We start from the raw sequence: 26,343 nt of genomic DNA on the forward strand, positions 1-26,343 counted from the left end.
TGTGGTTACAATTCATGCTCCACTCAGAAAGTCTGTCTTTGTATCCACCCCATTGTGTGACGCAGAGCTGAAACTACAGAAATACCCCACAACCATCACACACAATGCAAGGAATCATGGGAGATGGAGTTTTCTTATTGGCAGGAGGCTGACATTGAGCTTCTGCTGCCCTCTAGTGTTCAACAAGAAATAAAAACCAGCAGCATTATTATTATTACACAGTATTTATATAGCGCCATCATTATGCAGCGCTGTACAAAGTCCATAGTCGTGTCACTAACTCCCTCAAAGGAGCTCACAATCTAATGTCCCTGCCATAGTCATATGTCAGCAGCATCTTGTATACAAATCACTATGGTAAATGCATTTAGTTATCACATTCTTTTAATAAGTATTAGTCCTATTATCCTGGATGCCTTCTATGATTTCTTAGAATGAGGAGTTAAATTTACTTTAATGTTCCAGTAAAAAGTGTATTGCCAGTCTTTACTATATACTTTACTATATGACCGGCCTTTCTCCACATTTAAAGGTTCAGTGACATATGTCAGAGTTGTTACAACGGTTGTGTTCACTCTGCTCTCTTCTCCTGCGCATGTTCCTTGTCATGCTCTTGCATTGAAGCACATTTGTATGGTTCTAGCCCCTCCCTGTCCTAGGCTCAATGCTTCTGTACAAGTAGTAAATATTAAGGCTTATTTAAGTACTTACACCAGCTGGGTTGTAAAATACATGAAAATACAAAAAATTATCACATTGCTGCTTTGGGTTAAAAAAAAAGCTTTTTGCATTTTTAAAGTCCCCTACCTCCTAGATTAGGGGTCGGCACACTCCGGCCTTTAGGCCAGAGTCAGACTCTTGATTCTAAATCAGCCCCTGTGATTTGGTTTTATCAGTTAGGAGCTTCCTTAACTGTTTTTTACTCTGTTCCTAGAATTCAGTTTTTAATGCAATCATTAGCACAGAACTGAAAATCTTGTACAATGCAGAAAAAAACAGATAGCTTTATGCTGGTGATAACTAGGTACAGCCTCAGTAATAAAGGATAAAAGCCTGAATGGCATCTTGTATCTGATCCCAATTCTGGACTTCAGACAACCACTTAACCTCAGACATAAACTAATAAGTGAGGAATCTCATGACACTGAGAAGGGAGCCTGGCTGAACTATTCTGCTGCAATCCAACAAAATGATCACATATCATGTCTGCACTTCCAGTAAAGTCAGATGCTTTACATATATATATATATATATATATATATATATATATATATACAAATGCTTTTTTCAGTCTTTTAAAGCCTACCCTTCTCTTCAAAAATCCATTTTTCCTATTTTTCCAACACATGCAGCAATACCCACCTAATACCCAGCATTGTTCCTACTGACCTATTGTGGAATGGTCACAACATTGAAATTGTTCTGTATTATTATTAATAATACTATTATTCATAAACAGTATTTATATAGCACCAACATAATTCACAGCACTGTTCATTAAATAGGGGTTGCAAATAGCAGACAGAGAGTGATGGGAGAAGTATAACACACTAGGAGGGAGAATACACAGCTTTAATCACCATCCAGTACTGACAAAGTGGAATAATAAACGCCAATGGAAATGCTTGTTGAACTAGAGTATGTTGTGTATACATTTAGTGGGGATCTTGAGGCACTTTAAACAAGGTAACCATCATTTCCACCACTTTCCACTGTCCTTAGTGGGGCTCCTGCTTTTCTCTACATCCTGTTGGAGTAAACTGGAGAAACAATTAGGTGATGCAGAAGACCAGGAGATTGACACTGGCAGAAGTGTCCGTTCCTTCAGAGGACAACTCCCCTTCAATGAAGGTAAATGGGCAATGGGAAAGGTAAGTATCCATTATATTATACAGTGGGTGTCCTATTTACACATTTCTGTTAGTGTATCACTTTAACAAAAGGGCTCAGGCATGTGATATCTTTAGAATAAAAGCATGCAGACATGGTTGTTATCTGTCTGCATGTCTTCAGTGGATGAGTTGAACTAAAGCTGCGTACACACTTCCAATTTTTATCGTTCAAAATGAACGACGAACGAACGATCGTTTGGGCAAAAATCGTTCGTAAAAAAAGTAACCAACGACGCCGACGAACGAGGAAAGTCGTTGGAAATGAACGACCGGACCGGCGGATCGGATTGGGCGACGATCGTTGACCATCGTTCGTGTGTACGATCGTTCATTGATCGTCCATGGTCTGAGCATGCGTGATGAACGAACGTTCCTGTGGTGCACGTAACTTCCTGTATCGTTCAAACGATCGCATCTATTGTGTGTACAATATCTACGAACGATCGTGTCGTTATCTGTATGTACAGGATCGGTGCTATACGATCGTTCGCAGATATCGTGCAGGATCGTTCGTCGTTCGTTTACCAACGATAATAATTGGAAGTGTGTACGTAGCTTAAGAAAGATCTCCCTGTTTACTAAATCTCTGTGACTGTAGGTAAGAAGCAGATACAAATGAGCATGTATGAACAGGAAATGTGTTTTTCACTAGCCAGAAAATCTTTCATTTAAGTCTGACAACTTATTTTGTTTTTGTTGTTCCTGTTTTTTTTTGTATTTACATCAATCATCTTGTCTTGTTTAAAGGAAATTCCTATGTTCTAAAATACGGTTGAACATTGTTTTACTTGGTAATTAAACAACAAAAACTTCTCTATCTTTAAGTCATCTGAAATCTGCTGAGTTATAGGGAAAGCCCACCCTGGAGGATGGAGAGTGATCAATTCATCAGTGTCTACAAGACAAGTCCTGGAAATGATAAGATAACAGAGGGGCCACCAAGGCAATGTTATCACACTGTCATAAATTATTGACACTGACATGAGGAGTGCATAGGGTTCACATGGATATGGTTTGTGTTGGATACTAAAGATATTCCTGTATTTCCCAGGTGATCACATAGCGGCATGAATATCACACACAGATGGTGAAAAATTAACCAGTAGATAAGGACATGCTCATCCATTTACCTTTTCTTATTGAAAGAATAGATAAGCTTCCCTTTTCACCAAACTCAATCCAAACTGTCAACCTGCATCCTATTGGCTGCAAAATTTATTATTACCCAGTCGGGAAAAAACAATTTGTACAACAAGACTAGATGATGTTTTTATTCACAAATATCTAAGCAACCTTATCACAAATTTGCCTTACAATTTAGGTAACCTAACCAGACCATCTTTATACCCTACTTGATCTCAAACATTGCTCATAACAAGTAAAACACATCATGCTTCTCATAACCTCCTGCACATTTTGCCTTTGGTGCATTGAAATAATAAAATTAATTAAAATTTTAATTTTTTTAAGCCCTATACAGGGCCACCCCCATGTTACTGAGATGTGGAGAGGAGCAGGGACTTTGTAGTCACAATTAGGAGGGGACAGCCCTAGGTTGACAACACTGTTCCTTCACAGATATGGTACAGCTTAATCTCCAAAATGTATCTTGCCAAGTCACTGGGAGCTCTATATATCTGATTCATTACTTCAATAAAGAGATAGCTGGTAACATTTCTGCACTTTGCCTATGCGGTGGAGTAACCGGTCAGTCACCATGGCAAACAACTCAATCTATGCAGCTAGTCAGTGAGCTCTAAACTCTGCAGATAAAAACTAAATGGTTCACCATACACTGCTGTTGTCATCTACTTGTTTTATACAATTTATACCAGGAATATATACTTCAAAGTGCATCTTTAAAATGTACAATAATAGATATTAAGCTGTTTACAGATTCTCAAGAAGCATAAAAACTGTAAAAACCCTTATTGACTTTTCTAGCTGCTTTCATTGCAAAGTTACTCATTGTCAAAAATCATAACATTAACACTAAAGTCAACTTCAGTCACTTTCTAACAGCTTACCCATGCTGCAACAAAGGAACGCCATCCGGTCAAAAGTCTGCTTTCCAATTAAAATGCCAATGTCAGTGTTATGAAATATTAAAATAAATATCTCCTCATTGCTTATACATTCAGAGATGAGTAAGGGCTTACTGTAAACTTCTTTTAGCATTTGTTCAAAATATGTGAATGCTTTAGTGTTCATGATCTGGACACTAAAGCATTCACATATTTTGAACAAATGCTAAAAGAAGTCCTGCAGAATCTGGATTGCAGATAATGAAGAACCCCACATGTTCTCTGTAAACAGGCAAGTCTGGGGATCTTCATTATTAAGCATTCCAGATTCTACAGGACTGTCCCAGGTTTAGAATACAGTCCTGGCATCCAGTGACCTGTAGCTCAGCAGAAGAACCATTGTTACCTATGCTTGGTTTCTGTTCTGTGCAGAATCTGTGGGTGCAGCGATCCCTTGTCTAATGAACTCTGCTTGGTTCAGAAAAAGAGCAACAGTGTGGGCCAAGCCAGGACAAACACATTATAAGCAAGTATTATTTATGATAAACCTTGTTACATTAATACTTTTCAAAAGTAAACCCAATATTACAAAAGCTTTTCCTGTATTGTAATTTCAAAAGTTGCCCTCAGTCTTTAAATTTGCTACTTTCATTCCAATAATGCCATGTAAATCCTTGTTCAGATACTTCCTGTTTTCAGGTGACAACTATTTCCCATCTGCACTCCTGTGTTGTCACCCAGTGTTACGTTCCCCTATTTGAGATTAAAAGAGATGCCACAGCAAGGATGGACCACTTTTTCATCAGAAAGTTGCCTTAAAGCAATAATGAGCAGTTTTCGTTGGAGGAAGTGCATACATTATAAATAAAGATGAAAGCAAGTAAAGGGGAGCTTCTTAGGATACACAGTGCATCAACAATAGATCAGCTTCAGTGAATGGTGATGTAATATTTTGCTAAAGGACAGATTATATCAGATGCTGTAGCAAATCTTGTCCATAATCTTGATAATAAATCATGATTTGTGACATTGATGATGATGACTGTGATTAGTGACATTCAAAAAGATACAAAATAACGTGCACATCAATGTTATTAGCAAAGAAAACGAATGTTCTCACATTGGCCTCTAGGTGTCAGTAGAGATGATTCAGCTGCAATCAGTGCTTTCTGATCATTGTCAGTCTTGTTATTAGATTTTTTTATTTCATATAAAATGTCGAGTTAAATAAAAAAAATATCAAACACGAATTGCATTTTCGTGTTAAATAGACAAATATGTGAAATAATATGGAAAATGAAATTTACTACACAAAAGAAGGGGGCACCCGGATTTGAACCGGGGACCTCTTGATCTGCAGTCAAATGCTCTACCACTGAGCTATACCCCCACACTCTTCTTGTGGTTAGAAACCTTTATACAATCCTTTATTAGTGTATCGCCTTTAATGAAAGGCAATGTATTTTCTAATCTGGTAGGATTAGGATTATTCTTTTTTTTAAATAAATGAGGACATCAAATAATACAACTATGTTCCATTTACCAACCTAGACCAATCTTTTCTTATCTTCAGGGTCTGATTTCTGATAAGAGTAACTAGACTGATTTATCAGAACACACAGATGGTCACATTCCAAAATACTGTACTAACCACATGTGTTTACTGATAATTCATCAGGACTGTCAGGGACTCTATTGTTGGCTGTCACCTCTTGGCCTGGGTAAATACACAGGCTGTGATTGCACTTCATAATCAGATCTAGTCATCCCATATATATCTTGTCACATCCATAGCCCTTACACTAAGGTTAGCTATGTTTGCCCTTAGCCTTCTGTGCCTTGTCTCCTGCCTGTTCAGTTGTCTGGCTGTATGCCCCCGGCGATGTAGTTGTGACTCCCCCAGGACAATGCAATGTTTCAGGATCTCTGACATCCCAGCAGTGATCCCAACCTCCACTACAAAGCTATACATCAGCCACAGCAGGATCAGACACCTACAGGTAAGTGCAGGTATTGCAACTGACACGTGACTGCAGGCATATATGTTTTTTTGATGTATGTGTGACTATAGCAAAAAAATCTTTAAAAATACCTTATAATATACAGATTGATTAATAAATTATTTTATAACTAGTTACTTAGTGCAATACTCACAGAAGTAGAAAAATGATCAATGTACTGATTGACAGTAAGCGTATATATGTTAACTGGCTATACTTTGTTACTAAAAATTATTATTACTATTCCTTTGTATTACTAGTAAATGTATTGATGTATTTATCTTTACCATGTCCCATCTTTAGCCATACAGAGGCTATCCCAATGACACTGTAACCTGCAGGAATACACAAAACATTAGATATGTAATTCAAATTCCATGGCAACCCACAATCAGTTTTTATTCTGTCTATAAAATAGAAAACTTTAGTTCGCTTCACCATTTTGAATTAGTTTTTGTTTTCGTAAATGAGTTCCAAATTTATTGCTTACTTCCAGTTATTGTGTATGAGCTATTGTCTAGTCCTCCTGTAAACTTTGGGTTATCAATGAACAGTAAATGCAAAATCTGCAGTGACAAAGAAAAAAAAAACACAGGAATAAATTCTTAAATTAAAGAAAATCTAAAAAACAAAAATGTGTTATTTTATCTTGAAATTCTAGGCAGGGCCCTCTCCTCCTGTGTTACTGTATGTATTTGTCTGTCATTTGCAACCCCTATTTATTGAACAGTGCTGTGTAAAATGTTGGCAATATATAAATCCTGTTTAATAATAATAAAGTAGGGAAGGTTTAAACCCTTATCATTTTTTTTTTCAATTTGTGTCTCATTTGGGAGATTTCCTATCACTTCCTCTACTTCCTGTAGATTCAAGAGGAAGTAAAAGAATATCTTTCTTTTATGGGGGAAATCCCTAATACCTGTCACAGGAACAAGTGTTCCTATTGAAATACTTGTCCTCCATTACTGTTTCGGTGACAACTCAAGGACTTTTAATTAGTTTTCATTTCTGGTGATGTTGTTAATAAGGACAGTTAGAATGGGTAAATCTCCCTAGCATGGACACAGACAGCAATTAGATCCTGATTGGTGATCTAACCTCTTACCACTCATTCCAAATCTGCCTTCAATTATCCTTTAAAAACATAAATATCCTAAATGTAATTTTCCAAGATTCTATGATTCACAGCTATTCATAGTCACAAGTCCTGACCACAAAGATGCACATGGTGAAGGCTACATGCATATAGAGAGGTCATAGGACTTTAAACACATGATTTCTACCAAAGACTAGTCAATTCTCATACACAATGTAACATTTTATACATGATGCACTCAGGTTATGGTCAGGGTAGTCCTGGTACTACATAATTGTTGGTGGATCTGAAAGAGATTGCTAGATACAATGACAATTCATTTAAGGTGACCGCACAGGAATCTTTAAATATTCTAACCATAAAAAATCCATTTTAGGTCATTTAATGGTGTGAATAGAAATTGATGGTGGTAGGCTGAAGTTCCTTACCTTTAAAAGTGAAGAATGGTTGCAATTGCCAGAACATAATCATGTATATAACTAGTATCAGATGTTCTGATCTCATATATACCACCATAAACTAGGCGGACAGGGATAATTCAATGTAACAGCTTGGTATTTTTCTCATAGTTAAACTGTGATATATTTGCACATAGTAAAAAATCACATTTACTAGTATTTAATATTATTATCATTTGTCCCAGCTCTCAGATTTCACTGGCTTGTCTGGATTGCAAGAGTTGGTGCTCTTTTCCAGTGGGACGGAGACATTTGAAAATACCACTTTTAAAGCACTGAATCACTTGAAAGTATTGGAAATGTGGAAGAACAAGCTGACCGCTGTTCCCAGATCACTTCCACCAAGTCTGGAGGTCCTAAAACTAGGAGACAATTCCATTCACTCTTTCTATCACTATGATTTTGATGGTCTAACCAAGTTAAGGGTTCTTGAGATCCAGAACAACCTGCTGGTGACGTTGTCCTTTGATGTGTTTTCTGCATTGACAAATATCCAGCGTCTGATTTTGGACAATAATGGAATGCAGAGCATAACTGGAACGGCCAGGTTGCTACAACTGAAGTACCTAAGCTTAGAGAACAACAAGGTGCTCTTCTTTCATGAACATTTCTTTTCACACTTTCCAAACTTGCAGTATCTTAGATTAGCAGGAAACCAACTGGCTAAAATCCCAGCACATCTCCCACGGTCATTGCTATCCTTAAGGCTGGAGAGGAATCACATAAAAAATGTTCGAGTCAGAGATGTAAAACAATTGGAGAACCTATCTGAGCTCAACCTGTCTGGGAACCAGCTTTCTTCAGCAGATGGTGTCCAGGCTATTATCAATCTTACCTCTTTGGATCTGTCCAGGAACCACATCTCATCTCTGCCTAATAAATTACCGATCAAATTACAGAGACTTGACTGCAGCAATAACCAGATTTCTAGAGTTACAGCACAAGACATGAAGGGCCTGTCTAACCTTAAACATTTGTTCCTGGACAGTAATGGAATCGTTCAGTTTGAAGACAAAACACTCCAGTGGTGTGTTCACCTGTCCAACTTGGCCATGGAGCAAAACTTTCTCACCTCCATCCCACAGGGGTAAGTTTGCTACCTATTAAAAAAACTGAGCTAGTTATTATTATTGTCAAAATGAGAGTCAAAATCTGCAAAGAAGCACAGAAAAAAAAACTTTACAATTCTGCAAACAAGCAGGAAATGTAAAATGTATTTAAAGTAATCTGATAATGATGACTCGGAGTAACCTATTTACTATAAATATGCTATTGTATCTGCACCATTTCTTTTTATTGTAGATACTGCTGTCTATTCCACTTGAAAGTTGGAGGCTTTTTGAGTTCTCCTATTTGTCTATAATCCAATTCTAAGTACACATTAAAGTATACCAGCTAGGACAGTTTCTACCAGTCTCCTTTAAGACTGGTTATTTGATGAAAACTTAATTAATTATTTTCATATTTAGGATAAAAAGTAATACATATATAATTTTTTAAGGACAAGACAAAGACTTTATAAACTAGTGAATATGACATTCTCTGAAACCTTCCCTGGTGGAAAATTTCCCAGGTCCATGTGTTTTGCCATTATATAAAGATATATAGGTAAGAGTTTATAAGGGATGATTAGTATATACAAATGGTTAATAGGAGGTTAAGTATTATCATATTTTACTTAAAAAAAAAAGGTATTCTTTTAAGGTTACTTCATTTAACATCATATGCAGAACGGAATTCCTATCTGTAACAAATATAATAAATAGATCAGTTATTTTCTTGAACTTCCAAGTAAAGTCTCTGCACAGTATTTGGCGCTCTGTTATTTTGACAGCTAGGATTTTTTATTATTATTATTACTAATTTTATTATTACACAGTATTTATATAGCGCTGACATATTACGCAGCACTTTACAAAGTCCATGACCATGTCATTTACCTGCAATAGTGACCAGTAAGAGGACCAGGGCCTACTTTTTAATATGCCCAAAGCAATTCATCCAACTGTTTCAGGGCTTGCCTCCTATACTCAAAGTATTCAGCTGGCTGAAAAGTTTATAATTAATTTTACATTTCTTATCTTTTCAGGCTTCCGATGACTCTTACCCGGTTAGACCTTAAAGGCAACAAAATTGAACACATTGGACTTCGTGATGTAAATAATTTGAAACATCTACAAGTTCTCAACCTTCGAAACAACAAAATCACATCTCTAGATCACCAAGTTTTGGAGTGTTTGCCACGTTTGCAACACCTGTATTTAGATGGCAACCCCTGGAACTGCACCTGTAAACTTGTGAAGGTCAGAAGACTATTGGTGGATAAAGGAACTGATATAAAGGAAGGACATTGTGTTGAACCAAGTTACTGTCGTGGTGAAAGATGGATGTCTTCTGAGGCACTGATACGGCATTGTGAGAACAGCTACACTTTTGACAAAGGAAAAGAACATAAAAAAAAGCTAAAACTGAATGAACTGCTTGATATAGAAACTGATGAGGACTATGATTATGATTTAATATACTGATGGGTTTCCTACCCTGGTGATAGTTCATCAATGCCTCAGAGGCACATCTCATTTATTATTAACTTATCTTTTTAGGTGCTTTTCTTTCCTTTTATCTATATAATAGGGCAAAGCAGTCAATATGAGCATGTTTATGAATGTATGCAAGTCATAAGATGAATAATGTAATACAAATGTATTTATCGTAGAGGTAAAGTTTGTTGTTTTTTTTTTTTTTTTTTTTTTTGGAGAAAGATTAAACCTAATGTCAATATATATAATATATGTCTGTGACCTGAGTGTGTATTTCTTCCCATACTTCTTGTCTTTGTGATGCCCACAGAAGTAATGGGGATGGGGTTTTGGGGGGCAGGGGGGTAATCAATAGGGCGGGGTATCATGGACAGCAATAAAGAAAGTCCTCACTCTTTCATTGGCTTACTAAATATGTTGTGATTATTCTGTGTCTCAGAGAAATTTCCCACAAATTATTGCCCTGAAAGAAGATGAAGAGAACCCTCATCAGTCAGTACAACCATGACAACAAAAGCCTTCCATAGACTATAGCGCTTTCCATGCTCTATCTGGAACTTCTAAAATGTTTTTTTTTTTTAATCAAGGTAAACTTTAAAGGATGATTGTATTTAGGCATAAAGTAAAGCTATATGTTTGCCGCCAAAGTGCAAAGCTTTAGTTTTTATATAACCTCTGGTTTGGACTGCTGTGTGTGATGGATATCCATAAACTGGCAGTAATGTAGGCAGCTACTGAGGCTACAAATGAAATAATGGTTTATGACCTCAGCAATGGGCCTAGAATAATGTGCAGGAATACTGTGTAGTTGCCAATCTGCACATTGTCCACAAAAGTGTGTATTCCTAGGGCAGAGGGCAGCAAACTCCGGCCGTTAGGCCAGATACGGTCTAAGCGGTAGTGTTCCGGCCTAACCCCCCCTGGCTGATCCAGCCTAATTCCGGCCGGCCACCCGGCGGAGATGGAACAAATTACCGGAGCCGGAGTGGCTTTTGTTCCTGGTAGGAGGTGGGGTCATTAGGGCGGGACTCGAGAGAGAGTCCGGCCTAGTGTGCTCCTGCCTACCCCTGAAATGGCCTAGTGGCCAAAAAAGTTTGCTGACCTCTGTCCTAGAGTGACAACACTTTTGCATAGGCACACCTCTGTGAGTGTTGTCACCCTGAGTCAGGAAACTGCTTACTGGCCAAATAAAAAGGAATGAAAATAAAAGTATTCATACAATAGTACTTAATTGACACAAAGAAGGGAATGTTTACATTATTAGTTTTTTTAATATTATACAGTATTTACATAGTGCCCACATATTGCAAATTGCTGTATAAACTCCAAAGTCATGTCATTAGCTTAATTAATTAATTAATGCAGTCTAAGGCCAATGTTGGGGGTAAGCCAAATAACCCAACTGCATATTTTTGGGATGAAACCAGAATGCCTGGAGGAAACCCACACAAACGTAGTAGGAACCTGCAAACTTGATGCACATAATGTCCTGGCCAAGATTCAAACCTGGGATCTAGCGTTACAAAGGGCAAAGTGCTAACCTCTGAGTCACCATCCTGCCCACAGTTTTTATTATTTTTATTGTTACAATTTATATATTTTTTTTAAAGGTTGGTAAAGGGTGATATTACCAGAAATAAAAATATCATCCAGGGAGACAAACCCCCAAGTACAAAGCACTCCAATCCCCCTCTTAACCTCCCTGGTGGTATGAATAATGAGTATTTTAAATGTAAAAGCGGTACATTTAAAAATCCTCATTATTTTAAATTTTCCGCCTGGTCCCCCCTACCATCCCCACGCTCCCGCCCTCCAGCCTAAGGCTCACTAGCAGATGCCCGGCCAGCATCGGCTTCCCCTGGCCTCATGTTCTCAACATTCACAGATGCAGGCATCTGTGTAGCCTGGCTTTGCCAGGAAGCAGATGTCAGGCATCGCTAGAGGACGCCGCGGGCACCACTGGAACATGGGAACCAGGTAGGACTTTAAACTCCCTGGCAATTCCACCCTGAGTGTGGCTCGGGGTTACCGCTTTTGGCACTGAAAATTAACCCTGAACCACACTCGGGAATACCGCCAGGGAGGTTAATAATCTCTTTCTTTTGTGCAACAATATGTGAAGACTCCCTCAAAACACCTCGACGAATACACCCTACGTTTTTCTTACTTTATAATACAGAATAAAAGAAAAGGGGGGGGGGGGGGAGAAATGGGAATCCTAGGGGTGGTCAGTAGGGGGTGCAGGGAAAGGAAGGGGAACAGGTAGTTAGGGCAATCGCAAGATGGAGTCCACGATTGGAGTTTACAATTCTCAATGCATTTGTATGTATCCGAACAGAATGCGTGCAAATATTCCTCAGAGTCAAATAACATGGTCCAGTAAAACCATCATCATCCGGTGACTTCCTCCATGCCTTGCAGAGAGGCCGTGAGGTCTTCCATCAATTGAATCTTATTAATACTCTCAAACCATTGTACTATACAAGGGGTCCCCTGCTGATGCCACAGTGCCAGAATACATGCTCTTGCTGCAATAATGAGTCGTATTAAAGGTATGGGTAAATCGATAAAGTTTGTACGTTTTCCCAGAATGGACGAACCCTCAGACAATGGACGAATCTCAGAAAATGTGCAGGAATGTGCCACTGTCTATGTTGCATCACCAACATTTGTCTGATACTTCTGGGTATATAGTATGTATAATGGAAGGGACTGTGCCATCTCGTTGGAAGCTTTTACCCAGTTTCCTGGCACGTGGAATTGATTGAGGAAGTCTAGGCAGTAAAAATTAGTGTAGTTATTTGTGCTGGGGTAAAGGTCACATTTAAATCCTGCTCCTACTTCTGTATATATGTCGGTGTGAAGCCTGCGGCTGGAGCAATAAATCAGAATAAAGCATAGAAGTCAAGTGGTGTATGGGTCCCTGGCCTACACATAATTTTTCAAACTCAGTGAGTGGTCTATGGAAAACTGGAAAATTATTTAATATTATTTTTACATATACTTTATAAGCCAGGTATGAAAAGTCTGTGATTTTAGTATTTCTTTGGTACAGATAGTTAAGGACATCCGACATACGAGATATGAACAGGCTTCCCTGCTCCCTCGTGTGCAGGATGAAGGCTTGTAGGGGGGTGGTTTGCATAACTTGCCGAAGAAACTTTTTGCTAAACACAGCTGAGACTGAGCTCTTTCTGTAGCCTCCTGCAACTCTTTAATAATCCAAGACAAACTCTGCAGTTGTTTTTTTTTGCATATCAAAGCACAGCTTGCGCCAGAAATTAATGAATGTTTAGGCTCCATAAAGTTTTTAGTTTTTTTTTTGCTTTGTTTGTGATTTACTCACAGTGAGGATTTTATACAGTAACTGACACCACACTGCCTAATATTTATGTTGAGAAAAACATCTGTCCTAATTGCATTTAATAATGTACCTGTTATGACTATGATATTTTCACATATATTTTTTTACCCAGGTATGAAAAGTCTGATTTTGGTATTTCTTTGGTACGGCCTGGTTTCTCCACAACCAGCAGGTGGCGGTGTGGTTCTCCTGTACACGACATACTCATATTTCAAGACTCGTTTGTACTTTGCTCTTGTTTCCCATTCCGGCTCCAACCTGCGCAGGCCACGTCACGCTGCTTTTTTTCCCACGGAAGTGACGACATTGTGTAGTCTGGCCAATCGGAGGCGTGAGGGTGCTGCAGTTGTATGGCTGTGGGATGGTAGCGGAGGTGCCGGTGTCAGTGAGCGGCAGACATGTCCGTTCTGTACGCGCTGGCCTGGCGCCTCGTGCACGTGCTGATAGGGGTACAGCGGGCGCTGCTCGCCTTCCTCCGAGTCTGGCACTGGAGAGTGTGGAGGGCGGCAGGAGCTCTCCTTCTACCGCCTGATACCGGCTTCCAGAGGAAGGGCCTGCACGGGGACTGGAATGTGAGGGGAGAAGACCGATGTCAGTGCCTGGAAGACTCCGCTGACAGCTCTTCCCTGCGGCAACGCTGCGACTGCACCTACCTGCACCGAGACCTCATCCTGCACAGGAAGGACCGAGCCAGGCTCCACAAGCTGCCCCTACACCTGGCGCTACTTATCGGCGAGGAGCAGCACAGCTACACCGATGTGGCAAACCTGGTGGTGTGGTGCATGGCACTGGGCATCTCCTATGTCAGCGTGTATGACCAGCAAGGTACCCAGCCACCTCATACTACATGCCAGGGCTGTGCCATCACTAAATGTGGGCATCCCCTATATTTAAATGTGTGTGCCCAGCATTGTACCCCCACCCACTCAGTGCTACATGGCAGGCCTGTGTCACCACTAAACGTGGGCATCTCCTATATGTGTGCCACATGGCAGTGCTGTGTTATGTGTGACCTGTAAATAATGGCATCTCCTTTATATGTGCCTGGCATCATACCCCCACCCACCATGTGCTACATGGCAGGGCTGTGTCAGTGTGTATGTGACCGCTGGATGTAGACATACCGACAGTGTCTGTGATCAGCAGTACTCCCTGCCCCTGGGCAACATGGGAGGGGGGTAATGTGAGCTGAATAGAAGTGATCATTGATGGCTGGCACTGGGCATCACCTTTGTCCATGTCCTGCAAAGTTTATCCTCTGCTGGAATTTAAGTTATGAGACAACCTTATATCATCTCTATGATCGGCAAGGTCCACCCTGACCCCAGGTGACATGGTAGGAAGGAGTTGTCCTTTATAGATGTGACCATTAAATGTTGGCACTGGGCATTTCCTGTGTCAGTGTATGAGCAGCCTGGTTTACGCTCTGATCCTAGGCACAATCAGAGAATTGTTTGGCGCTATGGATGTGTTGGCTGTGTCAGTGTAACCAGCAGGGTACTCCTTCACCCTAGGCAGGGAGGATGGCACATGTCTGTGCCTGCTTACATTGCCATGCTTGTTCTTGTCACTGCTTTAGGTGAACGCTTTTTTTTTTACTTTACATTACGTGTTGTATTTTTACACTGAAAGCTTAGCCTGTGTGGTGTGTATTCTGCCATATATCTTATGAGCTAGGTCATTCATTCTTATGATTATTCTTGAATTGTTTTTTCCTGTGAATGTTTTTTCTGTAAACGCTCCAGTAGAGACTGATTTACTGAATAATAAAATGATTAGAATGCAGACAGGTTGTTAGTCATTCTGGTATACATGGCTTCCCATTCCTTTTTTTTTTTTTTTTTCATTAAAAGCTTAACATATCCCTATATAATGTACAGCCCTGCGGAATATCTTGGTGCTATATAAATCCTGTTTAATAGTATGATAGGATCATAGAGCAAAACTGTGCGGGAAAACATACCTGCTGGATGTCTTAGTACATCACTATAGTGTTTCTATCATATAGTACAGACAGCAGGTTTAATGTTCCTTTCCCTACTTCATGTCTCTGCTTTGTTCTTCCATTGGAAGCTTGAAGGGGGATCCCTATTTAAGCTTGAAGTCACTCTAGCTATCATACATCTGAGCTGTCACCGGGGAGGAAAGGATATAAGTCCCATTCTCCTCCATACTTAGAGGTATTTCTCTTCATTACTGGCAGCAGAGGAGTCAAGGTAAGTGCAGCCGGAGTACATGGCGTTACTATAAGACATGGTCACATTACACATACCTAGACATGTTAGGAAGTACAGAGATAGCAGAGGATTTTGCTGCTGGTGAAGAATTGCTAAGGCTGGCACTGCTGCATGAAACCATAGAGATGGAGAATTCTGTTTTAACTGCTGGGCAATAATCAGAGTGTTACAGCTTCTTGGCCAATGAGAGCATGACATGGGGGCGCTGGCAATTTATTTCAGTGATCTGCTGCAGGTGACAGACAATATACACGGTGTCTCTGCCAAATACTTCTTCTAAATTGCTGCTGGTGATCCAAAGGCTTCCATACGTTTTAAGTCAGTGTTTCTAATTCAGTTTAACTTCATAAAGTGTTTGTTATACACTCAACATCTGTTGTGAAGTTGAAATTTTCTGACTGTTCTGAATCTGAATGCAAGTTCTGAAGATGGGGACAGCCAGACTCCTGATATATTCAGAAGTCAGCAATGACTGCCCACATATTTATTTAAAGTGAACCTGTATCCAGATCATTCAAAGAAAGTCCTCATGCACCTCTGTACCTTTACACAATCAGTTCCAGTAAAGAACCTAGTTATCACATTTACAACAGATGCTTTGGATTTTTTTTCTTCATTAGAAACTCCCTCTTTCTTCATTAGAAACTCCCTCGTCTCCCAAAATAATACATTGCATGCCTCTATAGAGGAGCAGTGTTTTCACACTAGACAAGGCTAAACTACATCTTTTCCCTCATCACTATTACATAGCGGGAGGGTTGGTGTAATGCACAGGGGAAATCTTTGAACATTGTTTAGGATTTCAGTACAGTTCATAGGAAGTTACAAGGAGCTTCCCAGCATCCCTCTATTACAGTGTAAGCCATGTGTCTACACAAGGACACTCAGGACTTGTAGGCTGTAAGCAATCATAAGACCTTGGTCTGTTTACAGCAAAATAAAAAGCATGAGAGGTAGGACAACTGCACTGCTACACAATGGCTCTTTGTTGTAAAGTTTAGATCTAAAGGCAATACTAATAGTTTTACACTGATAGACACTGATAGATGCTCTGAGATTTGTCTTTAATTCTGGCTTTAGTTGGGCATTAGAATAGTGTTCTCCTATATACCACCACAGCAACTCAATGGCCTCATTAACCTTTCAGATTTACTTGGCCAAGTCTGGTTAAACAAAGGTCTTGCCAGTCATTTTGTTTGGATTCCTGTGCCTGTCTATAATTGTCGGGATATAGTAGGATTTGCAGGTGTTCAGCATCAAGAGTACTGCATGGTATTCTACTATTTCTCAGATCTGTCATATAGAGCTGTGTATGGTGGAAGTCTAAATCGGTTTGGATATATATGGCATATATGGCCATTCTTATCTGGGGTGGTGCTGAATGTAAATGTCAGATTACGGAAGCTGTTACAGAAATATATATATATATATATATATATATATATATATATATATATATAGTATGTGTGTGTGTGAATGATCACTTTTTTGCCCTGACATTATGACTTGTGTGGTCTAAAAAGTAACCATGGCAGTATCCAACCTTTAGAGAAATGTAAAAGCAGATGTAAGACATACCTATTGTAAAGGCCTTGTCCACATTGGCTTCATCTACTGTAAGATCAGAATGTATAGCAAGGTGTTATCCAGCTCTTCATATGCCTTAAGCTTATTTCCTGAAGTCTTTAATGCACCTGTAGGCTTTATTTGAAGATGTGAATACAAACCCTTCTGCTGCTTTCTTTACAAGTTTTATATAACTCTGCTAGCTGGTTAATTGTAATTAAATGAAATGATGTGTCGTACATATAGACAATTCTATCACCTGTGAGCAGTAAATATTTCCAAGGAATACATTTTCTTTTTTTTAAGGAAGTGACTAGAGGATGGGTTATGCTAGATTATGTCTTTGCTAAAACATTTGGCATGATTCCTTTGTTTCCTATTTTGTAAAAGATTAGTGGGTTTAGAAAACGTAGTAAGTTAATAAATACAAACTAAAAGCTGGAACTATTGACCTTTCTTGCTTAACTGCTCACTGAGTCACTGACCTAAAACTGCATCTGTATAACAGAGGTTTCAAAACTTCTCCAACTCCACACTTGTTCGTTATAATTCTTTACATAGTGATTTGTTTTATTATTAATAATGTGCTTTCAATGTACTTGATTTTGCAAGCATTACCCTTCAAGGGCCAGTCAACACAGAAGTGATCATTTTACCTGTAGGTGATACCTGTTGGGCTGAGTCTGTTCCTGTCCTCTAATGTGTGGTGATACTCCAACAGGGAGAACTTATCATTTTTTTGTTCTTGTTCATAAAGGGGTCTGCATGACATTAGTTGCTACAGTTTCTCGTGTTGCCTTCTACAATAAATTGACTGACTCTGACTGACCAGGGGAGTGAGATGTCAAGTAAGCGGTATGAGTTTATTTTGTTAGCTTTTGTTATCTGCCTCTTTCAGTTCCTTTGGAGCACAGTGCAGTTTAGAGAGAATGAGAAGCAACATGAAAACAATCTGTTGGTTCCCTGTGTTGTTAATACCAGAAAATTGCAGCCTGGAAATTGATAAGCTTTTTAGTCTGCTTCTTCTTCTTTCCCTGTTCAGTCATAGTCTTGGGGAGGATTATCACTTGTTAAGGGTTTCTGAGACTAACCTGCTTTACACTGTATTGTCATCTTATGAAAGTTTGACTGTTCAGCATCCCCAGATCCTTGACAGAAAGATAGTGGCAACATTCATTTTATGGCAGTAGGGGTGGGGGTTTGGTTCTTCAGTTTAGTGATGCATATTTGTGCACAGTCTTCTTTTTACAGAGACTTCAGAGACTTGAAACACGTCCTCATTCTGCCCAGGGACTTTAGCATTGTGTGATCTGTGTGTAGGACCCCAGTAATAGAGCTCAATGGAATACAAACACCACACAATTGGTCTAGGTGTGGATATATATTTTACACACACTGGTGCAGAAATGTTTTATTATGTTCACGCTGCGCACTATATCTGTATGATGTTTGGGTAGGTCAATCTTCATGACCATCCTTTGTAGGGTTTATCAGAGGAATGACTTTAGACCTTTCACACACTTGATGAAATGTAAGCTTGAGATGTCCTCATTTTTGGTTTTGCAATATGTACCATTAATAGACTGAACAAGTGATTATGTAATCATACATCTGTGGAAATCTCAGCTTTTGCAGACTGAAGAAAATCTTAAGTGATACTTTTGATGAGCAAATCTTAGAATTAATAGGCTTATGCAGGCAGAATTAAAGCAAACTGTGCTCACCATATTAGATGTAAAAGGCCCTCTGATAGCACGTACCTCAGATTATTTAGAGGAATTTCAGTCATCTGTATGGATACAGGGTGAATAGGAGACGTTTATGGGAGGCCGATTAACCTGCTTTTTAATTTAAGTTGTGTGAAGCAACGTAACAAAAATTTTAGGACTGCATTATGAAACTTTATTGAAATAGAAATGCTAAAATTAAAAAAAAATTGTGTCCTCTGCATTGATTACAGAGAGAAAGTGTCTGCATCGTTTTATACAGGGATAATCCTGCTGTCAATGATTCAACACCTCAGATTATTTCAGTGCAGTCTGATCTCTTACAGTTTAGGAGGGTTTAAATTTAGGGGCCCATTTACACCAGGACCTTGGACTCCATTGTGGTGTGAATGGGCCCTTTAGGGAAGCTTATTCACTTTGAATAGGCACAACGAAAAACTCACCTAACCTTTCCCAGGATCCCAACACACATCAGTGCAGTTTGTTGGACCAGTGTGGGTGTCAAAGTGACCGCAGCACAGTGTTCTAAAAGTTCTGCTGTCACTTTATATGGCAGTAATTCTAAAAGTGTATTTTGTCTTTGTTGGTTTTAGGCAGCTCTATCTAGGTTTTACATTTGTTTGATGGCAAACAAAGAATGTGATCATGTAAATACAGCTCCAGGATAATGACTGATAAATGTTTTTTTTTCTCTTCCAAGGGTTCTTTAAAGAAAATACTTCCATACTTATGGATGAACTTTTAAAACAACAGAAAGAACTGCTGGCTGATGAATGTTCCAAGTACCCACTAGAATATGCAAATGGCAGCACTGACAAAAATGAGAAAGGTATGGTATATAGACAAGGAAAACATACTGCTTTATGAATGGGTTTGTTATATACCTTGCATACATACCCTAGCTTCACAAATTCTTTTTTATTCTTAAATATAAATCTTGAGATTGTTGCCTGCTTGATCCTAACCTGGTAGAATGCCATTCACTTTGCTATTCACAGGATTTGGTGTCTCCTTAATAAAACCTTTTTTCATTGACACACAAAGTGACCAGTGTTTGAAAAGGGTATTCATTGTACCTGTAAATGGATAAATGGAAGTGATTGTGTATTTAACACAGATCATGTTCCCCTTCGTTTTCCTGTAAATGTGTCACCCACAGCTAAATGGAGCTTGTGAATGATCTGCACTGAGCACCTCCCGCACCGACGCATGCATTGATGTCACCGGGGAACCCCGGAGATCGTCACTGCACTCGCCAGGAGAAGGGAGAGAGAGGACCTGTCCGGAGGAGCTGCGGGGACCGGGTAAGTATTTTCTTTCAGTTGTAATCCGATTGTCATACAGTGTATGACAATCGGATTGCAATATAACGTTTGTTTACATTTTTAGCTACCTTGAAGAAGCCGGCGGAGAAGACAGGCACCCGACGCTGGAGAGGGAGAACGACGCTGGAACAACAGAACACGGGATGAGCGGGACCAGGTAAGAGATGGCTTTTAACCACCTGAGAAAAGTTTGGGTTTAACACTTTTTGCAAGTGTTTTTACCCCGAACCAAGGTCGGGTTTAACGGCCGGGTGGTTAAAGTCTCCAGTGAATTCATAAGTGAAAGATAACAGTTATATGGAACAGCTGTGTTGTTATATACTGTATATGGCCATCTATTGTAATATCACTGTGTATATTGATGTTGGGTTAGTGAGCCAATAGCTACAGCAGTAATATCCAAATCCAGTTCTCAAAGGCCACAAGCAGCTCAGGATTTTGTTTTCCACAGAGCTGCTTGTAAACCATAACTTACATTTACTGCTTCTTGTTAGAGAAATAATAAAAAATGGTGTGTTAAGGGTGTACATTGGACATGACTGTTCAAGGGATAAATTCTGATTACCTTTGTTTTGTTTTGTTTTTAATATTTTAATAAATCTTATGTTATTTTTAAACAGTGAATCGTCATTTGCCCGTGTTAAAGGTGCTATCTCCAGAGGATGGGAAGAGAAACATGGTGAAAGCTGCACAGAGCTTTTGTCAGCTTGTAGCAGAGAAAGACAAGAGACCTTCAGACCTGGATGTAGAATATTTTGATCATCTATTAAGAAGTAATTGGCTTTCCATTAATTTTACCATTATTTTCAGATATGTGATGGAATAGGCTTCATTTTTATTTATTATATGGATTTTCATGTACAACAGACATAATGTACTATTTGAGTAATTTGTAAGATGTTAAAGGGAAAATTGCATAAATATATCCACTGGGAAAATGCACATCTCTCTTACGTGAACGTGAACCCTTTTACATCAGCATGTCCTCATTGCCTGTGTCCTGGTTGGTGTCCACTTTTACCTTTTCACCTTTTTATCGTAATCTGAAATATACTTCTAGACCTCAGTTGCAAATGCTTGTTCTCCATGCATTTATCCATGTGGGGTCAGATGCTTACAGCAATTGCTGTGGTATCTGCCAGGTACAATGGCTGATATTGGGTTATAGTTCTGTGTACTTCATGGCAGTGCATGAGTAGTATGTCACAGTAGAAGTGCTAGATAATTTCTTGACTGAAAAAAGGAACAATTTATTATTAATCGTATATATGTTGGATCACATTAATATATGGTTGTATGAATTATAGACATTGATTCCAACTACTGAAAATGTTCATTACTATATCATGAAATGGTCAGGTTAGAACTCCCAGATTGGCAACATTGCTTGTTCTATCAAAGTACAGACAATCTTCAGCTGAGCACAGGCACTTGTTGTCCTACTGTGAAAAAAAAGCAATGAGACATCGGCTTGTCCTCCAAATAGGTTGGTGATCTGTGGTGATGTCCCATGTTTGCACAGTATAACTCTTGTTATCGGCCCTGGGAATTTCATGTGCTCATTGGTTTCCTTTTTTTGTGGGTTTTCATTATAAAGACAGCTATAAATGGAACGTATACATTGTCCTAACATTAAAATATTGTGCTCTGAACACTTGGGAACCTTTGGGGGATTTTTTATGTTTTTGGAAGTAAACTAAAATCTTGGGAAAAAAGATTAAATATGAAGATAAGTAAGAATGTTTTGTCATCTTTTTCATTCCCTTTTGGGCCATTCCCTTTAGGAGATGCACATTTAGCAAGTAAAACACACATGTCGTGTTCCTATAATATTAATATTAATAATAATAATAATAATAATTATTATTATTATTATTATTATTATTATTATTATTAATAAACAGAATTTATAAAGCGCCAACATATTACGCAGTGCTGTACATTAAATAGGGGTTGCAAGTAACAGACTAATACAGACAGTGATACCGGAGGAGAGGACCCTGCCCCGAAGAGCTTACAATCTAGTAGTAATAGGCAGCTATGTAAAATTATCTCTCCTTGCAGACCTGTTGTGCATGCAAAATTATCTCTAAATTGACAGTGTACCTGTAACTCAATGGACAATGCCTTCTATCTGTATATCTGGCCTCTTAGATTTAGAAGAAAGAATTAGAAAGTGAATGTTTGCTGTATATCTGCTGAAAACTGTATTTTGTTGATTGCCAAAAATGTCTTCCACTGGGGCACAGGTTATGTGGCGTGACTAAGAAACTTGTATTTGTTTCATTTGGGAAGATCTCACTTTTCTGTATGACCACCACAGGTAAAATCTTCCCAAAAGTTACTGATGGCAATGCACGTCCTACCTTTAAAAAAAAAAAAGAGCTTTTTGTTTTGGTTACATTTTCATTCTGCCTGGGTTCACTTTTAACTGACTTTTCATGTATGTATACGTTTGGGGGAAAATACATTGCTCTACTGTTTTACATGATATTTATAGGATGTTCTCCTTTTGTAGGTACACACAATATCCCAGACCCTGACCTAATTTTAAAATTTGGCCATATAAACAGCACACTAGGTTTTCTGCCATGGCACATACGACTATCAGAAATCATGTAAGTATATAACGATTGATAAGTATTAAATAAAGCAGTGCTGATCAAGAAATGCAAAACCATGAATTGTTCATCTGAATGTAGTAGCCAGCAGGTGATGTTAGAAATATTAATGATGTACATATATTTAGAAATGGGGCCTGTGTTGACATTCTTTTGTTTGTCAGTAGTGTCCCCTCCCTCCCCATACAAATCTATGAAAATGCTGAAGCAGTTTAAATACAGGTCAGAAGATAATTGTAGCTGCAGTAAATTTGAATTTATACATTTTCTAATTTGATTATATATATATATATATTTTATCTGTTTTTGATTGATGTTAATTAAATCAGTGTTTAGTTGGGTATATCAAATCAGAGGAAAGCCAGATTAGTTTTATTAGTAGTACCCTGCTCTGTTATAGTTGCATAGGGTAATTTTCACAGCAGAATGACATGTTTTTCTTTTTTTCCTCAGTTCTTTACCATCGCATGTGAATATTGAATATGAGGACTTTTTCTCCGCACTCCGCTGCTACGCAGGCTGTGAGCAGCGATTTGGGAAATGACCTCACTTTGAGCCAATTGTGGCTCCCTTTAAAAGGGACTCAATCCGCCTGTTTATGAACATCAGTGTGACTTCGACACTCTAATGGATCTTGTCCCAGAACTGGTCTTATTTGTTCTACATCTGTTGTAAACAGTGCACAGAGTGAGATCTATCTGCAGCAGAATCAGGGACATTTAAATGATAAAAATGACAAAATCATGGCCATATTCACATGTGAACAGTGCTTTCATGTACATCAAGAGTTTATTTGTGGAGTTCAGTTTTTTAATGGTAGGGGCATCTGTAGCAGATCCCCACAATAGCCATTATGAGGTCCTCCATGACAATGACTACCTATGATGTAAGTGTTTCAGGCAGCTTTCCGTCCAGCTGTTTCCTTATGATATGCTCAGTAAGAGGGCTAATGACTTGTTACTCTTCAGCCTACTGCACAGGTATTGGAACGATTGGAAAAACAAGTGGACACATGCTTCACACAACCAAATATAGCTTTTGTTGTACATGGACTGTTAAATATCCCTCTATTGGCATGAAGTATTTTTTTGCTGTGAAAAAGTAACCAAATATGTATTTAATTCTTGGTCTTGGATCCAATGAGTAAGTGGCTGGAAAGTGATTAAAACTGTTTAGATATCTGAATCAGTTGCACTGAATTTACATGCCAACCAACTTTGCACGTTTTTGTTTTAAATTATAATTTATAATAAAAAGTTGACATTCAAAATGTTTTTTCTTCAGATCCTACCATCCTAATGTGCATGGGGCATTTTCTCAAGCTTGACCTGGGTAGTTGCAAATTGCAATATGTAAATGATTAGGTCTCCCTTTTAAAGCCCAAAGTCAACCTTTGTTAAGGTTATCAACTTGCTTCTTTATTGTCGGAAGATTTCAGTGGAAATGTCCACAGCTGGGTTGCAAAGGCTTATGTTGCCCTAGTTTATTGAGAGATAAAATAATGAGCTTTATGACAGATCTGTTGTATAAAACTCGTGTTATCAACCTGCAAAATGGGTGGCGTAAGTCTACTTCCCGACTGCCTAGCCAGCCCCTGCAACACAAGAAACTGCTTTAACCTTTGACTTTGGTCTAGCCACCAGCAGCTTGGTCAGTATTTAGCAGGCTGTCTTTGGTCTGCTGCTAATATAAGAATGGCTAGAGTATGGGCAGAGCAAAGACACAGGAAATTACTTCCGTAATTGAAAGGTTTTATTCATTTTCATTTTTTTCAGTCGTAAATTTAACACTGCAAAAAAAGCAAGTTTTACATTTGTGTTCCCGATGGTATGCAATGACGGCAAACTGAGACAAATGTATTAAACAATTGCAAAGAGCTACAGTAAACCTTAGAAACCAGACTAACCAGTTAACTGACTACTATGGAATTCTGAATGCCATAGCTGATCTTTGCATTATTATCTAATGTTAAAGAAAACCACTCTATTACCAGCACCAAATAAAAGCATGGCTCTGTAAGAAACATAAAATTAACACAATAGTTGCTGTGGGCAGCATTCCTTTTTTTGTAATCTTTGGTAATTAATATTGAAAAACAGTTTATTAACATACCATGTCTTACATAATACATTTTAATTGATTTCCAAGTAAAACAAAATGTTTTTTTTTTTCAAGCTGTATGTGTTTTTAGTGCGTCTAGTTGGTTGTCATGTAATGCTTAGTAACGCCATGTCTTTCATAGAAGGCTGGGATCAATGCTGCCTCCAGTAGCCTCTGCTTAACTGCTTCAGTCAGTTGGTGCAGATCTTGCCAGAATTATGACTTTTTTTTTCCAGGGTTTTCTTTTATTACAGATGTCAACATGCAGTAATGTTCTAGAATACTGTCCATAAAAATTGAATCCTTAATGCACACTGCCACATCTCTCTATTCTTTATAATACATTTGTGCCAGAAGGTGAATAAAATTTTGTTTAAAAAAAATTTGAAGCAGGTTTCCAGTTTTTCCCAATTATTTGGGATTTATTATTGGTTAATTAGATTATTAGCTGTTTAGAGTATTAAGAAGTGAATTCCATCGAAGAGGAATGCCAAAGTATCAATGTGATGCCACCAGCAACTATTGAGTGGCCCCAGCACTGTCCACTTGTCTGTTAATTCAGCCACATCCTTGGGCCTGTTCTCTGAACATTCCTGTCTTGCAATGAAGTTCAATGTTCATAGCTTTGAGAAGCACATTCTAATAATAACACTGATAGGATGGCAGACAGAATACTATGAAACTGAATTTTTCTGAAAAAAAAATCTTTTGCCACCACTCAGGGCAAGTGGGGTCAACTTGTTACCATCCCAAACCCCACACTACCCTAAATTCCTATAAAATGTATAATGGTGTTTGAAAGTTAGAACAAAAAACCTTTGCAATGCAGATTCTTTTTGGCCACATTACCTAAAATGTAACCACTTGTGCCAAGCGCTTTGCCCAACTTGGGACTTATCTATGAATGTATGTAAACTGTTTTAAGTCAACCCACCATCCTTATTACCATCTACTGTGTAGCAGTTGTCTAGATAAGTCCTTTGTGCTCTATGATGGTGTAATGTTTGGCTTAAATGTAAATATTCTGTAAAGTTTTTATGGTAAACTTCATTCAGTTTTAATATTGAAAAATGTACTGTATATGAACAGACTGGAAACAATAAAGTCTTTTCAGACTAAGCTGTGCTGTGCATGTGTCGCAGATCTCAATGTATTCGGATGCTTATTAGAATGCCTGTCAAAGTGCTAATTTACAACTTTGTAGATGCACCCAGACAGCATCTCACTAAATATTCTCTGTTGGTACTCAAAATGACCTTTAATCTGTAAATCAACTAAAGTATATTAGCGTTACACAACTTTCTTAGGTTTGTTGTAACAGTTTATGGTAAGGTGAGATATATATATATATATCTTTTTCATAAACTCGTGAGGGAAACGTCATTATAATGTA

General features: G+C 38.5%; 2 protein-coding genes and 1 non-coding gene across 3 annotated transcripts; 2 read left to right on the top strand and 1 right to left on the bottom strand.

The window, feature by feature from the left end:
- Positions 1–1,779: 1,779 nt before the first annotated feature.
- On the top strand, positions 1,780–9,998 carry LOC140329813 (nephrocan-like). The gene is made up of 4 exons (XM_072410207.1): positions 1,780–1,871; positions 5,775–5,916; positions 7,656–8,557; positions 9,560–9,998. Exons 1-4 carry the CDS (start codon positions 1,780–1,782, stop codon positions 9,996–9,998), a joined length of 1,575 nt encoding a protein of 524 aa, XP_072266308.1.
- TRNAC-GCA (transfer RNA cysteine (anticodon GCA)) lies at positions 5,235–5,306 on the bottom strand. The gene has a single exon. It is a non-coding gene; the product is annotated as a tRNA-Cys (tRNA).
- Positions 9,999–13,693: 3,695 nt separating the features above from the next.
- On the top strand, positions 13,694–26,069 carry NUS1 (NUS1 dehydrodolichyl diphosphate synthase subunit). The gene is made up of 5 exons (XM_072408809.1): positions 13,694–14,199; positions 19,605–19,733; positions 20,850–21,002; positions 22,748–22,847; positions 23,304–26,069. The coding sequence occupies exons 1-5, from the start codon at positions 13,773–13,775 to the stop codon at positions 23,392–23,394; spliced, it is 900 nt and encodes a 299-aa protein (XP_072264910.1). The 5' UTR covers positions 13,694–13,772; the 3' UTR covers positions 23,395–26,069.
- The last annotated feature ends 274 nt before the right edge of the window (positions 26,070–26,343 follow it).

This window comes from Pyxicephalus adspersus, chromosome 4 (genome assembly GCF_032062135.1).
Source record: "Pyxicephalus adspersus chromosome 4, UCB_Pads_2.0, whole genome shotgun sequence".
Taxonomy (NCBI): Eukaryota; Metazoa; Chordata; class Amphibia; order Anura; family Pyxicephalidae; genus Pyxicephalus; species Pyxicephalus adspersus.